The sequence below is a fragment of the Myxocyprinus asiaticus genome, chromosome 47 (genome assembly GCF_019703515.2).
Source record: "Myxocyprinus asiaticus isolate MX2 ecotype Aquarium Trade chromosome 47, UBuf_Myxa_2, whole genome shotgun sequence".
Lineage (NCBI taxonomy): Eukaryota > Metazoa > Chordata > Actinopteri > Cypriniformes > Catostomidae > Myxocyprinus > Myxocyprinus asiaticus.
The window spans coordinates 7,823,951-7,847,032 of NC_059390.1; the positions used below are offsets into that span (position 1 = coordinate 7,823,951).

General features: G+C 38.4%; 1 protein-coding gene across 2 annotated transcripts in view; it reads left to right on the forward strand.

The window, feature by feature from the left end:
• The window catches only part of LOC127436651 (ELKS/Rab6-interacting/CAST family member 1-like), a 300,135-nt gene that overhangs the window by 132,541 nt on the left and 144,512 nt on the right, over positions 1-23,082 (forward strand). For both annotated transcript variants that reach the window (XM_051690929.1, XM_051690930.1), the window contains 2 exons: positions 2,893-3,024; positions 21,973-22,133. In XM_051690929.1, the coding sequence (XP_051546889.1) occupies positions 2,893-3,024; positions 21,973-22,133 (293 nt within the window). The remainder of the gene's footprint in view (positions 1-2,892; positions 3,025-21,972; positions 22,134-23,082) is intronic.

Sequence of the window (23,082 nt, forward strand, 5' to 3'; positions counted from 1 at the left end):
TCCTCGTGGTTGCTATAATGTGGTTCGTTCTCGGTGGATGGCGTGAAGCCTCCACATGCGCTATGTCTCTGTGGCAACGCACTCAACAAGCCATGTGGTAAGATGCGCGGGTTGATGGTCTTAGACGCGGAGGCAACTGGGATTCATCCTCCGCCACCCGGATTGAGGCGAATCACTACGCGACCACGGGGACTTAAAAGCGCACTGGGAATTGCGCATGCCAAATTGGGTGAAAAAAAATAAAATAAAATGCTAATAAAAATAAAAAGGAGTGATTTGAAAATTATATTCACCCTTTGCTATATTGAAAGCACTACAACTACACTTTATATGATGTTTTACCTTGTGAATTTATTATTTTATTTTATTTTTTAAATCTACAGTAATTTCAAATCAGATGATTGCGACACACTCCAAAAAATTTGGGACAGTCGAGTGTTTACCACTGTGAAACATCACAATTTCTCTAATAACACTTATTAAGCATTTAGGCACAGAAGACACAAGTTTAAGTTTAAAAGTGGTATTTTCCCCCATTCATCCATTATGCAGGTCTTCAGCTGCAAAATTGTATGGGGTCTTCATTGCCATATTGTGCACTTCATAATGCACCGCACATTCTCAATTGGAGATGGTCAGGACTGCAGGCAGGCCAGTCTAGCACCCACACTCTCTGCTTATTCGGCCAGTATTTGGTTTGAAGTTGTCCTGCTAAAAATTCGGGGACGTCCCTGGAAAAGACGGTGCTGGATGGCAGTATATGCTGCTCCAAAATTTGTACATATCTGTCTGCATTAAAGGTGCCCTCACTGATGTGCGAGTTACCCATGCCATGGGCACTGACACACCCCTGGCCCATACAGACACTGGCTTTTGGACCTGACGATGATAACAGCTTGGATGGTCCTTTTCCTCTTTGGCCCAGAGAACACGATGGCTGTGTTTTTCAAAAAATAATTTGAAATGTGGACTCATCGGACCAAAAAACACAGTTCCACTGTTCTACTTTCCATCTAAGATGAGACGGAGCCCAGAGAAGTTGGCAGCGCTTCTGGATAGTGTTGATGTAGGGCTTCTGCTTTGCATAGTAAAGTCTTAACTTCTGTGGATGCAGCGACAAATTGGTATTGACTAACAAAGGTTTACTAAAGTAATCCCAAGCCCATGTTCATGATATCCAGTACAGATGAATGATGTTTTTTAAGACAGTGCCGTCTGAGGGATCAGAGATCACACGCATTCAGAAGTGGTTTTCATCTTGCCCTTTACGCACTGAGATTTGACCATAATTCCTGAATCTTTTAAATATATTGTGCACTGTAGAGGGTGAAATGCCCCAAATCCTTCCAATTTGTCTTTGGGAACATTGTTCTTAAAGTGCTGGATTATTTGCTGAAGCATCTGTTGGCAAATTTACAAGTCTCGAACAATCCTTTCTCTTGGCTGTTTTTAGAGGCTCTTTATATACTATGACACGATTGCCTCACTTTTTAACATCTCCTGTTTCACATTGCAATTGTTATTAGTTTTAAATTGCCCTTCAATCATCTGATTTGAAATTACTGTACATTTATAAAAAAATAAAAAATAAAAAATAAAAAAAAACTATGAAATTAGATTTAGAATTATTTAACATTTAACTTAATATTTAAATGTATATAAATGTGTTGTTTTACTTTAGTCTTACAACATTTAACTGCTCTGGGTGTTGTCATGCTTTGTCTTCCAAATTAATAAAAAACAAAAACTGGATTTCACCAGTGAGGTTCTCTTTTGCAATATTGTCAACCAACAGCTGTTGTTTCTCAGGTCTCTCCTTTGTGTCTTTTTTTTACTTATTTTACTTTCTCATTTGTTTCCCTTCTTTCCTGTTGGCATGTCTTCTGTCTTCTCTGGTCGTCGATCTAGCAGGCATTCATGATAATGAGGTCTTGGCCCTGACTCTGCCATATACGGTTGGCTGAGCATAGAGCAGATGCTTGAAGTAGTGTGATTTCACTCTTGATGGGCGAGTCATGGGTCTGAACTGAGTCATCACGGGAGCAGACTGTAGATGCATGAGTCACATGTCTGAGATGGACAGCTTAGGTTGCCCTTAGCCACCGCAGCCTATAATGCTTTTGCCTCACACAGCGTGAACTGACAGCAACCTACTTTACCAATGCTACCTGCTCTACACTGTATGTTGATTAGTGGTTAGTTGTTTTATAATACCTAATATAGAGAGCTGCATAATGCTGTAATGTGATGGATAATTCAGTTTGATGTGTGTAAATATTACATATGCAAAAAGTGCTTAAATGAGCTTTTTGTTTCACACAATATTTACTCAAATATATTTGAACACAGAAATTGTGAATTATAAATTTACAAGGCTTTTGGTAGATTCTGGAACTGACACTAGGGAAAGCTGACACTTGTTAAGCCAAGTAGGCTAGATATTGACCAGTGCCAGAAGTCTCAAAATGACCAAATGTCAGCTGAATATTTGGCCTGATAAGGTTGGTCTATCACTAATATAGACCAATATAGTGTTTCTATTAAAGCAAGTCTTGAGAGGCTGTGATAAAATCACTGTATCGCATAGCATCAAGTGACTTGTTGCTTTTATAAAAAGGTGTTGCTGTTAATTGCTGTTACCACCAATTTATAAAAGCTATAAGCCATGAATATAATTTACAAATATTTTTTTTTATTAACATTTAGATTTAATAATAATTAAAAAGGATGTAAATAAAACTTTCTCCGACAAGCAATATAGTTTATTAGTTTTACTTAAGTCCAGTTATGAATATATGCGTCATTCCTGAACTTCTACAGATGTTCAATATAAATGAAAATCATCATGGACATCTTAGAAAAACACTTAAAATGCCTTGATTTTTCTTGCAGGATTCTCTGCGGCAGAAAGACGAGCGAATTGAGGAGCTGGAGGAGGCCTTGCGTGAGAGTGTGCAGATCACGGCTGAGAGAGAGATGGTGCTGGCACAAGAGGAATCTGTTCGAGCACACACTGAGAAACAGGTGAGAAACACCACACTGGCCAATAGCTTTCAATGAATGAATGGAATAAGCTTAATGACTCCTGGTTCACTAGCAGACAATCACATGGGTGTCTTTTTTTTGGACTTTACACATTGTTCACTTGACAGATTTTTATATTCAGATCAGTTTCAGGAAATAACTTGCACTATTCATATGAGACCAAAGAGAAGTAATGTTGCTATCTGAAACAGTTCTCTTTAAGATTTATAGATTTAGATTTAGGTTTTTATTATTATTATTTTCTTTGAATAAATAAAGAAAAAGAAATAATAATGGTCCATTATAGCTTTAAACCAGCTAACAGACACGTTAGAAATGTCTTTGGATTTTGTATTTGCAATTTTTTGCATTTTCATCTCATTCTCAATGACAAAATGGTTAGCAACATTTTGGATAAAGTTATTTTGCAGTCCTCCAGTCTGTTGGTGACAAGATTGGGCATGGTGCACCCAGCTTTGGCAGTGTTGAGCCTTCAAATATTGTTGTCATCATTTAGATTACTTTCCAAGTGTTGCTGTCTGTGGTAATGTTACTTAACAATATTTCTCAAAGTGCTACCACATAATATCACCACAAGGACTGTTGATGTGTTACAGCAGCCCGAAGCAAAATATGTGTAGTATTGTAATTAATTGGTTAGTTTACCCCAAAATAAAAAAATTCTGTCATCTTTTTCTCACCTTCATGTTGTTCAAGAATTGTATGACTTTCTTTCTACCATGGAGCATAAAGGGAGATGTTAGGCAGAATGTTACCAACTGACAGTCTCATTCACCATTTACTTGCATCTTTTTCCATACAATGAAATGGAACGGTGACAGAGGCTTCTGCCTAACATCATCTTTTTTGATCCACAGAAGAGATTAAATTATATGGGTTCGGAATGATATGACTGTGGGTAAATGATGACAGAATTGTAATTTTTGGGTGAACTATATCTTTAAAGGGATAGTTCACACAAAAATTAAAATTCTCTCATTTTTTACTCACCCTCAAGATATCCCAGATGTGTATGACTTTCTTTCTTCACCAGAACATTATTTGAGGAAAAATAGAAAAAAGTCTTAGCTCAGTAGGTCCTTAAAATGCAAAAATCACACAGTCAGCATAAACGTCATCGATACGATTCCAGCTGTTCAATTAATGTCGTCTAAAGTGAAAAGTACTTTTTAACTATAATCCAACGCTTCAGGAGAGGGTGGAGTCCAATCGGTCTGTTGTGTGATGTATTTGCATTGCCATGGATACCGAGGTAATCTCACGTTCTCCACTCGGTTGAGACATCCAGGTTAAGCACACAAACACACCATTGTGAGTAAAGAAACAGATAATAACAGATCTAAAGCTAGCACTCCTCAGTTGTAAACAGTGCTGCTTTTCAGGCTGTGATGCACATGCAAATAGCAATGCGATTGCGTCACGCGCATACCACTGCTGACCCGAAGCATGATTTAGAGTTTAAAATAGTACTTAAGTAATTATCTTTTTCACACACAAAAGTGATCGTGTCGCTTTAGAAAACATTAAGTTAACAGCTGGTGTCGTATGGATAAAGTTAATGCTGCCTGCCTGTGATTTTCAAAGCTTCAAAAGAGAAATCTCCATTCACTTGCATTTTAAGGACCTACTGAGAAATTTTGAAATTTTTCTTCAAATGTGTTCTGGTAAAAAAAGTAAGTCATACACTCCTGGGATATCATGAGGGTGAGTAAATAATGAGATTTTTTTTTTTTTTTCTTAATTTTTGGGTGAACTATCCCTATAAATAAGATGCAACAAGGTGCTATCTGAACTCTGCTCTGGAAAGAAGCCATCTTTCCAATGTGGAAATGTCCAATTCCACTTACTCAATGTTAAACATGTCCAGTATTTACACAGAACCTTATCCACCGACATGCAAGGCTATCATCTCCCAAGCTGGGGGTGTAATGGCTTTTGCTTGGCGGGCTATTCTGCTAACTGCACAGCTGTCTTAAAAAGCCTCCTTCACAGGACTCAGGAACCAGAAAAAGCTGTCCTGTCGCAGCCCCTCATTGCACCAACACGGAAGACCATGCCAGCCACCCAGCTCCATGCCAATACTACGTAACCGTGCCAGTTCTGGGCTGGAGGAGAACATTCATGTGGCATGCATGGCTTAGGTGTTTGTGTCTCCAGTCAGTCTTCATTTAGAGAATAAATAAGCTTTGCATTGCCTTCACAAGGACTGCTAACTTTGGTCGATTTCATTTCAGCCACATAGAACCCACACACGCATGCACGCACGCACGCATACATACACACACACATGCACACATACACAAGGAACGTCTTGTGTGTGGACAGCACATGCCAGGGCTTCTTTTCTATGTGTTTGTAAGCCATCAATGGGGATTACACCATAATGCAGCTTTTTGTAAAGTCTGGCCCTTGGCCCTGGAGATAGCATCAAACTCCTATAGCCTCTTGTGAATAAACCGGACAGCACAAGCAGCCAGTCAGGCTGCTGCTTTGAAACGGAGCACAGAGTGACTGCCAAATTCCGCTGTACCTGAATCCATGCACTTTTCCACTCCTTTTCCCTCTTTCTCCATCTTACTTGTGCCAAAACTGGCTCCCTTGACTCTCTGCCTCTTTTTTTTTTTTTAAACCCTTAAAGGGATAGTTCACCCAAAAAATAAAAATTCTGTCATCATTTACTCTTGTTCCAAATGACAGACTTTCTTTCCAGTGTTCCACTGAACACAAAATAATATGTTAAGCAGAATGACAGCCTCAGTCACCCTTCTCTTTAATTATATGCAAAACAAATGCAAAATCTCATTTTGTGTTCCATGGAAGAAAGAAGAGTGAGAAAGTAATGCCAGAATTTTCATTTTAGGTGAACATCCCTTAAAGTGTTTGCTTTACCTTGTGTGAAGACTGGCATCTTGCCTTTTCCTTCCTTTTCTTTCTCCCGCCCATTTTTTTTAGAGACTGCATGGCTGGCTGAGCATCTTCCCTGTGCGCATTGCAGTCTCAGGAACGATTCATGGCCTGTAGTTTCTTCACCACTGGCTCACGCTGGATGGACCTCCGTTCCAATCCTCTGGAGGTTAATTAGAGCCGGGGCTGTGGTGGGAGCCTGTGCTGCTGCTAAACCTGGCTGGCCCTCTCGTCTGGGCTCGGAGAGAGAAAATGGGGACAGGATGAGTGCCACCCTCTGGAGAGTCTCCACTCTCATTACTACTGCACCAGCCTTATCAGGTCTCACTAAGAGACACAGAGCCCTGGACGCTCTCAGGATATCGAGCATTAAAGCTGGACCTGAGCAATTCCTCCCCACCCTGGCACCTGTTATATAAGCATGAATTCAGAGTCTGGTGTTCCAGGTTACATGTTTTGAGAGTTATGAGCTATATGATGAAAACAAAATTATGGATGGCAGCCTGCCTCGTTGGCGATTGGCAGACATGTTTTTCAATGTGCAATTTGTGGTCCTGCATTAAACCATGCAAAATGTAACTTGATAGGTAAAGTTAGTCAAGACAAACTTTGAGGTTGGCTTTACAAAGCCTGGTCAAAAATATTAAACTAATTTTAAAAGTTTGATGGTTATACAGACATTACACCTAGACAAATAGACAGCTAGCTAGCTAGATAGTCAGACAGACTGTCATGGATGGATGGATGGACGGACAGACAGACAGATAGGTAGGTAAGATAAAAGAATGGGAGCTCAAATTGAAGCAGATTAAAGGACTTTATTTACATTTTAATTTTTTGAGAGTTGGAGTTTGCACAGTCGTTGAACGTTCTGTCAAATTGACCCTCCACTAAGCTCCACCCCACCTGATTAAGGTTGCTCGCTCTGACAAGCTCTGCAGAACTCCCCATTGGAATGAATGGGAGATTGCCTTGAATGACGCGATTTTTGGCAAAATATTCTCATAACGGAAAGGATAATATTTTTACGTAGGCCGGTATGAAGAGTGACATTGTAATACATATTTATCTGAAGTCTTTTTGTAAAAGAAATTGTTAAATTACACAATAATTTGATTAAAAACTGTGGAGACTGAAACAGAATCGAGGCAAACGATTATTACAGTCACTTGAAAAGAGAAAATCTTAATTTAATAGTGATTACACATCTTATAACAAGTGTAAGTGAACAGAGCTTTTATAACATCTCATAACACACTCATTTTGATGCTGTGAACTGTTTATTTACTATCGCTTTTACTATGACATGATTCAATACACAAGTGTATTAATAACTGAACGTTAACTTTAATTTAACCTGGAGCAAATGTAGGTGTCGTTGCAGATGTTATATGTTCATTTGGGAATGAGGGCTGACACAGTTTAATCCAAAACAAGCTCTTCAGATTTATTATGTAAAGATACGTGGATCCTCTCTGGGTAACTTGTGTCACTATTACAAATGACCCGGCAACAACGTTCTATTTTTGGAATTATTTTTTTATTAAATCTCACTTAATAGTACTCAGACACACATTATTTCCATAGGCTGTCATTGGAAAATAGCAAACGCATGTCAGAGTAATGGTGGCAGGGCATCCGTTGCTAATACAGGATTACTCGGAAGCGCTTTTAAGGCAGGGCTTAGGGAAGGGTCAGTTAATTGTGCTTTCACATCATGTCATAATTACCATAATAACGTGATTTGTAATTAATTACCGTAACTATGTGATTTGTAATTAATGATTAAATTGTAAACTCTGAAATGTATGAAGTTTCGACTTGTCGTAAAAGAACCAAAATGGCAGAGACCTCAACAATTAAAGATAGTTAAACACATTTCTGTTTTACATGATACATTATTGTAACCAGTGTTAACTGGAGCACTTTCTTTATTGTTAAACATTTTGCAAGAAAATATGGAGGTGAATGAATAATTTAATGTTATGATTAAATACTGTATTTTACTGTCATCAACAACAGAGCCAAACACAGATCCATTCTGTCATGAGCAGCATTGCCGTAGAAACAAATTGTTTCTCTGTCCGAGGAGGTGAACAGCTCTGAGTAGAATCTCAGAAATATCTCGTAATTACAGTAATTTAGACAGGACATGAACGCAGCTTAAGTCTATGCGATTTTTGAAGTCCGATCAGTCTGAAGGTTCGTGCCGAGTTTGGTGGATGTAGCTTGAAAGCTGTAGGAGTAGTTACTATTGATCATTGTGTTCTTGTTTTGGGTTTTTTGGAAAAGCCCTAAACCAAGTCTGTCGAATAACAGAATGTCAAGCCAACATGATTAGTTTCACTTACACGTACATGTTTTTTCCTTGCACACACATACACATACAAACACACACTCTTGTTTTTCCCCCCTCTCTCTGCTATTTAATTAACTTCACTGCATTGCTTCACCACACCCGCTCTTCTGCCAATAATATGCAAGCGTTTGTCTTGAGCTCTGTGTTCAATTTCTTCCCATCTCCATTCACCTCATTGTTCGCATTTTGCAGCACACATGCCAGACTGAACGCAGTGCATGTACAAATTGCTGTCAGTGTGTTGGTCTTAAGTGTATGGGGACAGGGGCGACTGCTCTTTGTTATGCTGACATGAAAGAGGGCCTCTGGCCAAAAACAAGCTCTCTTTTGCTCGTAGAGCCTGTGAAAGAGAGTTATGTAGGACAGTGCATTCTGTGTGTATCCATTGAGAGTGTGTACTTGTTTAATTAGAGTGCATGGGAGAGCTGCAAGTTGTTTGTTTCCTTCATGCAGCTAAAGAAATTTGGAAATATAAATCCAAACATGTGTTGCTTGGAGTTCTCCCGTATACCAGATGAAGGTTGAAAGATTCCCGACAATTATGGAGGCCCATGTGAACGTCATCTGCTGGAATGCTACCACTCTTTCTCCTTTTTCCTCCATTTCCTCTCTTTTAATCCATTTTCCTCTTCATTTCACTCCATCTTTTCAAAAGTTTATATTTCAGGAGGGAACAATGGTTGTATCCAAATTCCCATAATATTATATTATGTACTGAATTTGATAAAGAACTTAATTCTCGACTGTTGAAGTACGTTCTGTAGGTATACATGTGTGTAGTATAAATAAATTCCAGATTTTGCATACTGTGTAGCAGGGACGTACACATTCAGAGGCAGGGAATATTTTCTTAAAATGTTTTATATTCTTGTTTAGGGGATGAGCCCTCCTAATGTTAGCTGATGCTTTCATGCATGTTAGCATCCTGCCAAACCTCTATTTTAGCAACTGTTAGAGTAATGAGTTGAGTGTTACTGAGGGCAAATGTGGTCACTGAGAGAAAAGGGGGGCATTTTCTTCCTACACAGTGAGCTTGCTGTGCAGTGACACCAGTCACTCAGGCCTGGCGCTGGATTTACGGCTGGGACGTACGAATGCGACCAGCCGCTCATGCGGGGCCAGTGAATACGTTTGCAATAACGTGGACAGACATAACTCAGCAGAGAAATTACATACTTCATAACCTTCCTTGGAGGCAATGGACCAAAGAAAGTCTCAGTTTCTCCGTTCATGTTGACCGAGATGATGGGATGTCTCAAAAACCACCCTTCCTCTTTCAGCACAATACCACCCCCCCCACACACTATCCCATCGCCAGCCGGGACCCAATCCCATATGGATCCCTTTTCTGCCCCAAATTTCTCTATGCTCAAACTCTGTTCTTGCTCAGAGGTTTCAATGCTGTCACATTGGATCCATGGTAAACATCTTGTATGATGCCCCAACACATTGCAAATTACTTTTTTAAATCAGTATTTTTGTCTTGTTTTCCAGTGAATATCTAAGCATCCTTAAATCAAGATAAGTTTTCAGAGAATATATTTGTGTTTGGTCTTATATTCAACCTAAACCTTACTAAATTTTTAAAATAGATTTATGCTTAAAAAAAAAAAAAAAAAAAAAAAAATGCATAAGAGGCATATTATGTGATTTATCTTGTTTTAAATGGAATGTTAATCTAAAAATCATGGGCACCGACTGCTAGTCATGTAGTGTGCGCTTGGCTTAAGTCATATGGGTTTGGAACAGTGACTTTATGATGGCATAAGTTTCATTTTTGTGTGAACTATCCCTTTAAGGATGTTTAGCTCTTATAATTGAAGACCAAAATACTGATTAAGAAAATAATCTTTTGCAGTGCTCACATTCTCTCTTTCTATTGGCCTCCTTTGCTTCCAATTTTCTGTTTGTGTGGTTTGCTTCAAACTGTTCTGTTTTGCTCTGTACGGTCTCTTCTTTGATTCGGCTCTTTCTATAATTCCTCTCTTTCTCTATTTCTTCTCCTTTGCTCACTTGCCGTGTGAAGCACTCTCATGACCTAATGCATGACTCCAGCCACGCTGGCTTAAAGTGGCTCAAGGTATGGCACAATTAATATTTTCTGTTTCTTTTGCAACTAATGATTTCAGTTTGTACATTGCCTCAGTTATCTCTGCATTTCAGTGATTTTTTTTTTTTTCTCATTTGGATGGGGGTGTTCAGCAAATGTGGCTTTTGGTTGTGATCCAAGGCAAACTTTTCCAATAGGAAGCTTAACCACTGACAGAGAGCAATTTATTGACTGTTCCCTGAAGATGATCGCTATCAGATAATTATTTTGTAGAGAAGACCTCTCTTATGCTTTCGATGTTCGTTCTTTCCATTTTATTTGGAAGTCACGCTCATTTGCGACTGTTCATGAGGATGAATTATATATTAATTTAATTTAATAATTTATCCTTTATGAAAATGTTGCTTTTTACAGTTTATAGACTCCCAGAACTAAGTTTTTGTCCCATTCATACAGCATGCTGTATTTATCAGTCCTGTAGATGTGTAAAACCCCCTCTAAAAATAGTGTGCAGTCACAGACAGTTGTTTAGTGACGGCTTAGAACAATGCATGATGTTTACAATGTTATGACAATGTTTAACATGCTGCTAAAGGTAAAGTTAAACATTGTTGTCAGGGCGAGGAAGATTAGTTTCTGGAAACTGTTAAATACAACATGAAATCATATTTAACCCTATTTACGTTCTTAATACAAATCCCTGGTCTTAGTGTGCATGATTCAACAGTACACGTTATGCTAAAGAAAACAATAAATTATTGTTTTCATAATCTTTCATCAATATGTAATAACTTTTGCCATCTGAAATTACTTTTCTGTTGCTGTAAACAAAGCTGAGGTTTAGGAGAAATATTTACCAATAATATCATAGCCAAATATGTTATACCTCATTCAAATAAAAAAGGATAATATCAAGTCCTATGCTGTGCTATTTCCCATAGAATATTCTGTTTCATGCAAGAATGTTACATTTCAGAAGTTAAATACATCATGATGCCATTTCATGTTATCTTGAATGTGTAAAGTGGATATTGAGAAACATAGTGGGGTTCAAAAAGTATTTAGAAAATATGAAATTTAGCATTCTTGTAATTAAATACAAAATAATGCATTACAATTATTTTCTTAGCATTACGATTTGAGTGAAAAGTTTAATTGAGTTTGTGCAAATCTGATGATCCATGCTATCCCAGCACAATTTGAGAATGTTCCACAGAGCATCTTATGTGCTTCAGTGGAAGAAAGAAAACTGACCTTTTTCACAAAGGCTTTAACATGGTCAATGTTACAAATTTGATTATTGGCCTAGAATTAGTTCTGAATCTTAAATATATTACTCATAATTTTTGTCATAACGTTTATTTGTTTAAACATTTTCAGAATCCTTAAACTTCAGACTTTTGAAGCCCACTGTATACCTTACTCTGTACCTAAATCCATCAAGAAAATCTTAAGCAGTCAGTCAGATTCACCAGGCAGTTCTCACTCCATACTGCAGGGGGCAGTGTGACAACAGAGCCCAGTAGCCCTGAGGTCTCGATGGAGTCTGGGCCAAAAACAGACATGGAAATTAGTCAAAGAATAAATAGCTCTTACAGCTGCCGCTGTTCTTTCTCAAGTGAGGTTGTATTTGAGCCATCGACAGAAACAGCTTGGATTTTATGATAAAACTTTAGAGGGACATAAAACCTCCCCCTCTAATAATCCCGACCAGCTGAAAGCCAGACACAAAGCTCGGCACCCAAAACACAGCAGGATCCAAAAAGCGGCATGTTGAATTTGGCTTTATACTTACCGTTGAGAATGAGGCTGCTCTTTTGGCAGCCAGGGAGGAGAGAGAAAGAAGAGACGGATGAGGAGAAAGGGAGAGAGGGCAGGAGGAAAACAGCACGCTGCTGTATTAAGCACTTTTTATTAGTCTTCCGTTTCTGCTCCGAGCATCTGGGTTAGTCTGGATGTCTCTCACAGAAGGTGATTAGAAGCTTCTGAGAGCAGCACAGGCTGAGGAGAGAGTCCTGATCTAACGCCTGCTGTGATCTCATCACCTCACAGTGCACTCGCACATCAATAACACGCACCAATATTAGGTCTTCTGCACACCAATATTAAATCTTTCACTTGCAAAATATATGGTGTTAACATTATTTTTTTGACATGGTATCCTATGTAGTACTGTATTGTTTTGGACACTACATGATTGTTATACCATGGTATTCTTTAAAGAACAATGCAAATAACGTGGTATTTCAATATTTTAACACTTCACTGCCATGTTTTGCATTGCCATCTATACACAGTACAGTACTTTTTATAAGGGAAAAATCCTTTTTACTTGGTAAAAATCAGCTTTTTTTTTTTTATGTAAATGTTTTTTTAAAAAAAATTTTTTTAATTTTTTTACATGGCACCATAGTAATACCATGTTTTTTAGACTCCACTACCACAGTGGTTATACCATAATATTGACAGAAGCACCTTGGAGTAGCATGTAAGTACCATGGTTCTGTTCCATGGTATAGATCAAAGTATTATGACCTTACCATGATGAAACCACCATAGTACTTTTTTTTTTGTATGGTTTAGGACTTCGAAAGGTATAAAAATCAACTTGTTGGCAGTAATTACATGTATATTACATAGTAATAACCTGCACTTGAAGCTGTTTCTGGTGTATTTTCGTCATCTATTCCATCTTTTTTTCCTTGGTCCCTTTTTATGTGGTTGGATTGCCCTTAAACACCATTTTCATCTATTTTGAGCACCTTTTTAAGAAAAATAAAATTCTCAGAATTGTCTGTTCTTTTTTTTTTTCTGATATTTCCTTTCGGTGCGTAGTTGTTCACCATTTTCTATCTGTATACTACAAGTATACTTCTCTACTTCATTCTTTGCTATTCTTATTTCCCTCATCTGAAAGGACCATCTGTTACAGCCTTCTCTAACCCATTCCTCAGTCTTTCTTTTCCTCTCTTTTCCTGTTCTTTTTATCACTCTTCTTGATCACTGACAGATCCTCTTTCCGTCCCTAAGGCCTGTTTCTGACACCCGGTTTGTGCTGTTCAGTTTTAAATTAAACCCCAAAAAAGCTAATCACTGTTATCAATTCCACAGACAGTACGTCACAACTAATGTGAGCAATTACTTGAGTCGTAAAAGCACTTGCAGAGGCTGAAGCTGGACTGTAAAGAGCGTTTGAAGGACGTGCATCTTAAAGGCTTTGATCTGTACTCTTTCTGCCTTACCGGCTCACATTCCCAGTGTGAGTCAGGAAGTGCTGCTATCATCACCCAGTGAAGTGCCCAATTTTTCACACCCGAGGTGTCATAATTCACTGCAGCCTTTTTTTTTTTTTTTACGACTTTACTAACATCTGAAGTTAGTTTGTATTCCCCTGAGAAAACAAGCACTGCATACTACCTTGCTCTTTCATACACATGCACACACGCACACACACACGCACACACACACACACAAACAATGCCTCCATTAGAGAAGGCAACACCACAAGCCAAAAGTTTGCATTGTTTTAGTCTTTGTGCTTTCTTTTCAAGAGAATTTTAGAGAACAATAGGAATTGGAATCATAAAGAAAATTTAACGATTCTGGTTTTGATTCCATTTAACGTTTCCGGTTTCTTAACGATTTCATTAACAATTAATTTGCTACTTTAGAGAAAGCACCCCATATAATTGGTCCTAACCATTTGTTAAACAAAATAAAAAACAATAACAAAACTTTATTTCATAATGTTTACTTTTATGCTTTACTTTTTATTATTATTGTTAAAATATATATATATATATATATATATATATATATATATATATATATATATATATATATATATATACTTCAAATAAAAAAATGCATTATATACACTCACCGGCCACTTTATTAGGTACACCTGTACATCTACTTATTCATGCGATTATCTGATAAACCAATCATGTGGCAGCAATGTAATGTATAAAATCACGCAGATACGGGTCAGGAGCTTCAAATAATGTTCACATCAACCATCAGAATGGGGAAAAATGTGATCTTTCTGATTTAGACGGTGGCATGATTGTTGGTGCCAGACGGGCTGGTTTGAATATTTCTGTATCTGCTGATCTCCTGGGATTTTCATGCACAACAGTCTCTAGCGTGCAAAGAGAATGGTGCGAAAAACATCCAGTGAGCAGCAGTTCTGTGGGTGAAAACGGCTCGTTAATGACAGAGGTCAGAGGAGAATGGCCAGACTTCGCAAAGCTGTAGAGTTAATACATTCATTTAGAGATAATTAAGAGATTTTAAATGTCTGACTCATGGCCTGGCAGATGGAAAGTCAAATCACACACACACACACAGCAAAAAAACATTTGCACACCCATGTCTAATGAATTAACAAGCCGTTTTCGCCCACAGAACTGCCGCTCGCTAGATGTTTTTTGTTTTTCACACCATTCTCTTTACACACTAGAGACTGTAGTACGTGAAAATCCCAGGAGATCAACAGTTACAGAAATACTCAAACCAGCCCGTCTTTCACCAACAATCATGCTACGGTCTAAATCAGTGAGATCACATTTTTCCCCATTCTGATGTTTGATGAACATTAACTGAAGCGCCTGACCCATATCTGCATGATTTTATACATTACACTGCTGCCACACGATTGGTGCCAGAGGGGCTGGTTTGAGTATTTCTGTAGCTGCTGATCCCCTGGGATTTTCACTCACAACAGTCTCTAGAATTTACTCCGAATGGTGCCAAAAACAAAAAACATCCAGTGAGCGGCAGTTCTGTGGATGGAAATGACTTGTTGATGAGAGAGGTCAGCAGAGAATGGCCAGACTGGTTCAAACTGACAAAGTCTACGGTAACTCAGATAACCGCTCTGTACAATTGTGGTGATAGGAATATAATCTCAGAATGCTATTCCGAGATGCGGGTTGGCGCTGTTTTGGTGGCACGAGGGGGACCTACACAATATTAGGCAGGTGGTTTTAATGTTGTGGCTGATCGGTGTGTGTGTGTGTGTGTGTGTGTGTGTGTGTGTGTGTGTGTGTGTGTGTGTGTGTGTGTGTGTGTATGTATGTGTATGTGTGTGTGTATATATATATATATATATATATATATATATATATATATATATATATATATATCACACACACACACACACACACACACACTTACCGGCCACTTTATTAGGTACACCTGTACATCTACTTATTCATGTGATTATCTAATCAGCCAATCATGTGGCAGTAGTGTAATGTATAAAATCATGCAGGTATGGGTCAGGAGCTTCAGTTAATGAAAAACAGGCACTGTTTTGGCGGCACGAGTGGGACCTACACAATATACTGTGTGTGTGTGTATATATATATATATATATATATATATATATATATATATATATATATTACAGTGCCTCCGGAAAGTATTCACAGCGCTTCACTTTTTCCACATTTTGTTATGTTACAGCCTTATTCCAAAAATTTTACAAACAATACCCCATAATTACAACATGAAAGAAGATTGTTTGAAATCTTTGCAAATTTATTAAAAATAAAAAACGAAAAAAATCACATGTACATAAGTATTCACAGCCTTTGCCATGACACTCAAAATTGAGCTTAGGTGCATCCTGTTTCCACTGATCATCCTTGAGATGTTTCAACAACTTGATTGGAGTCCACCTGTGGTAAATTCAATTGATTGGACATGATTTGGAAAGGCACACACCTGTCTATATAAGGTCCCACAGTTAACAGTGCATGCCAGAGCACAAACCAAGCCATGAAGTCCAAGGAATTGTCTGTAGACCCCTGAGACAGGATTGTATCGAGGTACAGATCTGGGTAAGGATACAGAAAAATGTCTGCAGTATTGAAGGTCCCAATGAGCACAGTGGCCTCCATCATCCATAAATGGAAGAAGTTTGGAACCACCAGGACTCTTCCTAGAGCTGGCTGCCCAGCCAAACTGAGCGATTGGGGGAGATGGGCCTTAGTCAGGGAGGTGACCAAGAACCTGATGGTCATTCTGACAGAGCTCCAGCGTTTCTCTGTGGAGAGAGGAGAAACTTCCAGAAGAACAACCATCTCTGCAGCACTCCACCAATCAGGCCTGTATAGTAGAGTGGCCAGACGGAAGCCACTTCTAAGTAAAAGGCACATGACAGCCCGCCTGGAGTTTGCCAAAAGGCACCTGAAGGACTCTCAGACCATGAGAAACAAAGATTGAACTCTTTGGCCTGAATGGCAAGCGTCATGCCTGGAGGAAATTAGGCAATGCTCATCACCTGGCCAATACCATCCCTACAGTGAAGCATGGTGGTGGCAGCATCATGCTGTGGGGATGTTTTTCAGCGGCAGGAACTGGGAGACTAGTCAGGATTGAGGGAAAGATGAATGCAGCAATGTACAGAGACATCCTTGATGAAAACCTGCTCCAGAGCACTCTGGACCTCAGACTGGGGCGAAGGTTCATCTTCCAACAGGACAACGACCCTAAGCACACAGCCAAGATAACAAAGGAGTGGCTACGGGACAACTCTGTGAATGTCCTTGAGTGGCCCAACCAGAGCCCAGACTTGAACCCGATTGAACATTTCCGGAGAGATCTGAAAATGGCTGTGCACCGACGCTCCCCATCCAACCTGATGGAACTTGAGAGGTCCTGCAAAGAAGAATGGGAGAAACTGCCCAAAAATAGGTGTGCCAAGCTTGTAGCATCATACTCAAAAAGACTTGAGGCTGTAATTGGTGCCAAAGGTGCTTCAACAAAGTATTGAGCAAAGGCTGTGAATACTTATGTACATATGATTTTTAAAAAAAAAAAATTTTCGTTTTTTATTTTTAATAAATTTGCAAAGATTTCAAACAAACTTCTTTCACGTTGTCATTATGGGGTATTGTTTGTAGAATTTTTAGGAAAATAATGAATTTAATCCATTTTGGAACAAGGCTGTAACATAACAAAATGTGGAAAAAGTGAAGTGCTGTGAATACTTTCCGGATGCACTGTGTGTGTGTGTGTGTGTGTGTGTGTGTGTGTGTGTGTGTGTGTGTATATATATATATATATATATATATATATATATATATATATAAAATGCATTATTTTTTTATTTGACGTTTTTAAAATTAATTTTTTTTTTTAATTATTATTGATTTTAATGCAGTCACTTTCTTTGAGTTTTAATTAACGATATGTGAAGCACTCTGTGCTGAAATATATGAAAGGTGCTATACAAATAATATATATTATTATTATTTATTATAGCTTTTTAAATTTCTTGTTTTTAAATTAAAGTATAATTTATTAAAACATTTTGACCTATTCATTAAAAAGAATGATCTCAAAATAGTAATTTGTTTGCAAACTGGACATCACTGGTCACAATATTTGTTTTTGCATGCAATTAACCAGAACTACACAATAGTATGACTTGTTGCCTACTTATTGTGTTTGTATAATTTTTTGGTGCCCAGTCTTTTTTTCTCATCGCATTAATTTCAGACTGAAAACTCTCGAACATCATGAAAATCTTTTGCTTACTGTATCGTAACAAAATGGAACCATTTCTGAATAAAAATTGTCTTTTTATTTCTGTACAGAACTAGGAACCACAGTTGCTATAATTCTTTATATATGGGTGTGCAAATGTTTTTTTGCTGTGTGTGTGTGTGATTTGACTTTCTCTCCATCTGCCAGGCCATGAGTCAGACATTTAAAATCTCTTAATTATCTCTAAATGAATGATTTAAATCTATAGCTTTGCGAAGTTGGCTCCAGGTGGTATTTACTAAATACTTTTTAAGTAAAACTGATCAAACACATTGTAAATTCATTCAAATCCATTCGTTCCAGATGATGTTTGGTTACCGAGGCTAAAGTCAGTTCACATACCTAGCCTCCAGGCATGGTGACACATCCTGGACTTATTAGTTAACCACTCTGCTGTCATTGTGTGTCTGTGCCTACATGTGGTTGCTCAATAATTTGTTCATTTTTGTGTGCTTTTTGTTGAATAAATATGTGCTTCAGTTCTCATGGTTCAATCTTTGCCCCCCTCAACTCTCATTGGCTGCTCAGATTTGATTGACAGCCCTGTTGCCCCACCCTCACCAAAGGGTTGCCACAGGCAGTGAAACCAATACTGCCAGCATTTAATTATTTCCCAATGCTCATACTAGGAGGCCTCAGGCAGGCAGTTGCGATTCTCTCTTACTTTTCTCCCCCAAGGGTCGAATGTAAGCTGCATTTCTGATGGCATGCAGGTTTAGCAGTTGTATCTGTGAAAAATATTACCTTCTTTTATGTCCACTCAGACTGGGGTCTCTCACCAGTTTTATTTCTCTAAGATGTGACCTGTGCTCTGAGCTTGAGTCCAAAGAATTCCCTTGCAAGCGATGTGTCCTGGTCTAGTAAGGTTGCCCAGCCTGTCTCCACATGAAATATGATTTCCTTTTCCTTGTTTAATAATTTGTCATGCATAACATCTTAACATAAGCCATTCCGGTGAGCTCGCACTTACCTGACACTGGAAATATGCTGGTGGACTTCACATGCTCAAGAGAGGCACCATCATCATAAGGTTGTTACTGTTGTTGGACTGGTGACCCACTTGATGCTGCTCAATATCAAATTTGTGTTTGTAAGTTAATGGTATGAGTTGACAAACGAGAGTAGGGGAATGACAGGAAAGCAGACGGCAATAAATTTGGCCATGTGGGGAGGGGAAGCTTGGTGCCTGGGCTTGGCTCGGTTGTAGTACATTAGGTTGATGACTTATGACGACAGCTGGCCTACTGGTTTGAGTGCTTTTACAGCCACTACCGTACCTCCGGCCACCAGAGAGCAGCACTTGCGGTGGGATGTGCCTACGTACACTTGGCAGTCTGTCCATTTTTTTAAGCCTGCACACTGTTAAGGCAATTGAATGTGAAGCTGGGATTTTTGCCAGTCTTTAGTGAGGAGTTGCATCACTATTTCAGATGTTTGCTAAAGCAGGGATTTGCTCATGCTAAATTAGTGATTTTTCTCCAATTTTGCTATAGACAGTGCACAATTATAACATGATCACAGGAATACAGCACGTAGCCGCCGAATGTTCTGGTAACCTGACATTGACCACATTTTGCTGACATTCATCATCTGACATGTTTGTATTTAAATGTGATTACCTTTTCCTGTGGCACTAATAATAGAGCAGTGCACAAGTAGCATCAGACACTTTGGTTTTGGTCCCCTGGAAACCAGAAAGTAATAGCATTCACATCAACAATGATAAGTGAGATGCTGAGATTGCACTTTCCATGTAAGATTACATTTTTACTCTGCTGATGGTTAGATTTAGGGTTGGGATTTCTGTTTGGGCATATGGTCAATAAAATATGCATTCATGTTGATTGTCTTATGTCATTTGCAAAAAAAAAAAAGAACACTTTACAACTCTCTTTTGGTGCCACTCTGTGGACATTTCACCTAGAAACTGGAAATCACATGTGCCCATACATTCAACAACACTTCCTGCTTTGGCCATTGGGGACAGTGTTTAAAAAAAAAAAAAAAAGAGTTTGCTCTTTTTCTAAGAGACTGGATTTACAATTGCAACTTATTGAAGGAGGGTCCCGAGTTTTATTTAGAGACCAGGGACTGTTTTACAGAGAACTTTGTCATAAGTCTCAAGATATGAAAAGTGAATGAACTGAAATCGCTATGGTTACTAAACAAAATAGGATTGAAGATTTATAATGTTTTTAAAGATTTAAATGTACAAAGTGTTATCTAGATTGGGTAAAACAAAAGATAATAAGAGAAAGAGCAGGGAGCGATGAGTAGAAACAGAATTGAAGGAGACTGCACAGATTGCAGACTGAGGCCTACGCCATTTCCTGCGAGTAGAGAAATATCAGAAAGTCCCTGGGTGAACCGCAGCGGTCGAGAAGGCTGTGAGAACGGTTTTGAGCCAAGTCACTAAACCTTGCCTTCCATGGAATACATAAACCTGCCACACTGTTTGATTTATCGTCCTCATTCACTCTCTCCTGTTACTCCGAGTTGTAAACATCGTGTGTAAATGGAGGGAGAGAAGAAAAGAAAAATCACAGTCATAAATGGAGAACATCCACCTTTTCAAAAACAAAACAAAGCAAAATAATTTTAGGGATGTGATGTATGACAAACCTCATCATGGAGACTTGCAGTTTTCATGGGGCTGGCAATATACAGGCCTATGGACTACCCAACTGTTGTACATACACACACTCACACAACGTCTAGTTTTCTGTCAACATGGATGACTGTAAAACATTTCAGAAACCTTATTTACCTCTAACTAAAGAAATATTGTGTTAAATAAAGCTTAATCTCTATGGACAGCATATGTGGCATGCTGTCGATTACCACAGAAAATATATCTGACTCATCCTTCAGATTGTAAAAGAGAATGGAACATTTCCAAAAATGGAAAAGTGGTTACAGTAATGCACATACAATGGAAGCAAATCAGGCAAGTGTTATGAAGGGTTTAAAAGCTGAAATGTGAAGCTCATATTTTATTACTCCAGTCGCATGAAAACAAGGAATGTCTTTAGAGAGAGTCTTATGATTTTTCTTTCAAACATTACACTAAAGTGCGAGTTGAAAATGTAAAATGTTTATTTCTGGTGCTGCACACGTGCCTGTTGGGCTTTTATTGTAAGTGCATTACTTTCGATAGGTTTTTCATTTGTTTTCACTCTATATATTTTTTATTTATTTATTTTTTTATTGTCTGTGGTAATTGAAATCATGGCACAGCAGTCAGTGAATTTGAAATTGTACTATACAAGAATTTGCCTTAAAGATGAAAGGTGAATTGTGTAATTTCTACACCACTAGCAGCATCAAATTGTACCCCGTTGGTCGCACAAACAGGTGGTCCTACCCCAAACTCACACCACTGGTTGAGCCTTGGTTTTCCTATGAACAATGTTAAAAGCACCACATAGGCACAGTTTTTACATTTGTCAGGGGAATTAACCAAAAAATGGCTTACTTGAAGTGTAAAAGGAAGAAATATTTTGGCATAAAAAAAAATGTGCACACCTCACCTTTAATTTTCATATTCCTGTGTGCATTTACATATGTGTTTATTGACATTTTATGTTTTTTTTTTTTTTAGACATAACTGTCCTATTCCTGTCTGACAATGAATTTCATAGTCTGAAATCTGGGTCTTGTTTTCACCCTTTCTCTTCCTTCTCACCTGCTACCATTGTACCTCTACTGTCCATCCTCCCTGTGCAGTCTTTTCTCTTCCTCTGTAATATTCAAATTGACACTTTCTCTTTAAATCTCTTTTTTTGTGTTTCTCTTGCCATATTTGTACTGCTTTCTCTGTGGTTTTCTGGTATTGTTGTTTTTATCTTTCTTTGGACACGTACATCCAATTTTCTGTGCACACATCCATTTGTTTCCTGTTTGTTTCGCTCTTGGCCTGCTTCGTGTTCACATGAACATATTTGTTTGCTTTCGGCCTAGTCGGTCACGTTTCTGTGGGATTATGTTTTTGCCCTGTTTGTTTTAGTGTTATTGTTCATCCACACAAACATGTTTATTTGTGTGTTTGCATGGACAGATGGAGGAGCTGCTGGCCGCTATGGAAAAGGTGAAGCAGGAGCTGGAGTCCATGAAGGCCAAGCTGTCATCCACTCAGCAGTCCCTGGCTGAGAAGGAGGCCCACCTGACCACGCTGAGGGCAGAGCGCAGGAAGCACCTGGAGGAGGTGCTAGAGATGAAGTAAGACCTTTACGCCTGTCCTAAACCCTTCTTGAGCCAATACACTCTTTGATCACTTTGTTACTCAGTGCTTTTTTGAGGAAGAAGGTTTTCTCCCATTCACAGTTGTTTACAGCGGAAGTATCATAGAAAACTCCTTTTGAAATAAAAATTAGATGTACTATGTAGACATACTTTTAACGTTCACAACTCAAAGCTTCCTCCCCAGTCCAACCAGGTGGTGGAAACTAACCTGCAAAAACTGGACATGCAGAAGTTGGTAACTTGACAAACCAAAGCCTTCTGACATACAGTATGGCGGCCCACAATTATGTATCAATTCCTATTCAGTGTTCAACAACTCGTCCCACCATTGATTTTAAATCTGATGAGATTAGCCGATCATATTTACGTATAGAAGTTTTAAAGAGATAGTTCACCCAAATATGATTTATTCTGTCATCATTTATTCACCATTATGTTGTTCCAAACCCATATGACTTTCTTTCATTGGGCCTAAAGGAAATGTTTGGCCAAATGACAGTCTCAGTCACTATTCACTTAAAAAAGAACATGTCGTGAAAAGTGAATGGTGACTAAAGCCGGTTTACACTTCTGCGTCAAACCTATGTCGTAGGCTCCGCATAGTGGCTAACGTGGTGGTTTGCATTTATAATTCTGCATTGGCTTGTCTGCATCGTTCTGCACGTACACAGCCAAAATGCTACTGTATTGGGAGAAAATGACAGAATTCTTGAAATAACTGTACATTTCATAAACAAAGTAATTTGTGGATTCAGAAGTATTTTTTTTTTATTATTGTAGTATTAAAAATGTGTAGTATTTAGATATTTATTTATTATAATTATTGTAATCGCCTTCCATGCAGAGAGACAATAAATCAGGCATAGACTGAATGCTTGCTTTTGAGTCACTTAATAATAAATAAATATTGTTGCTTACTTGGATA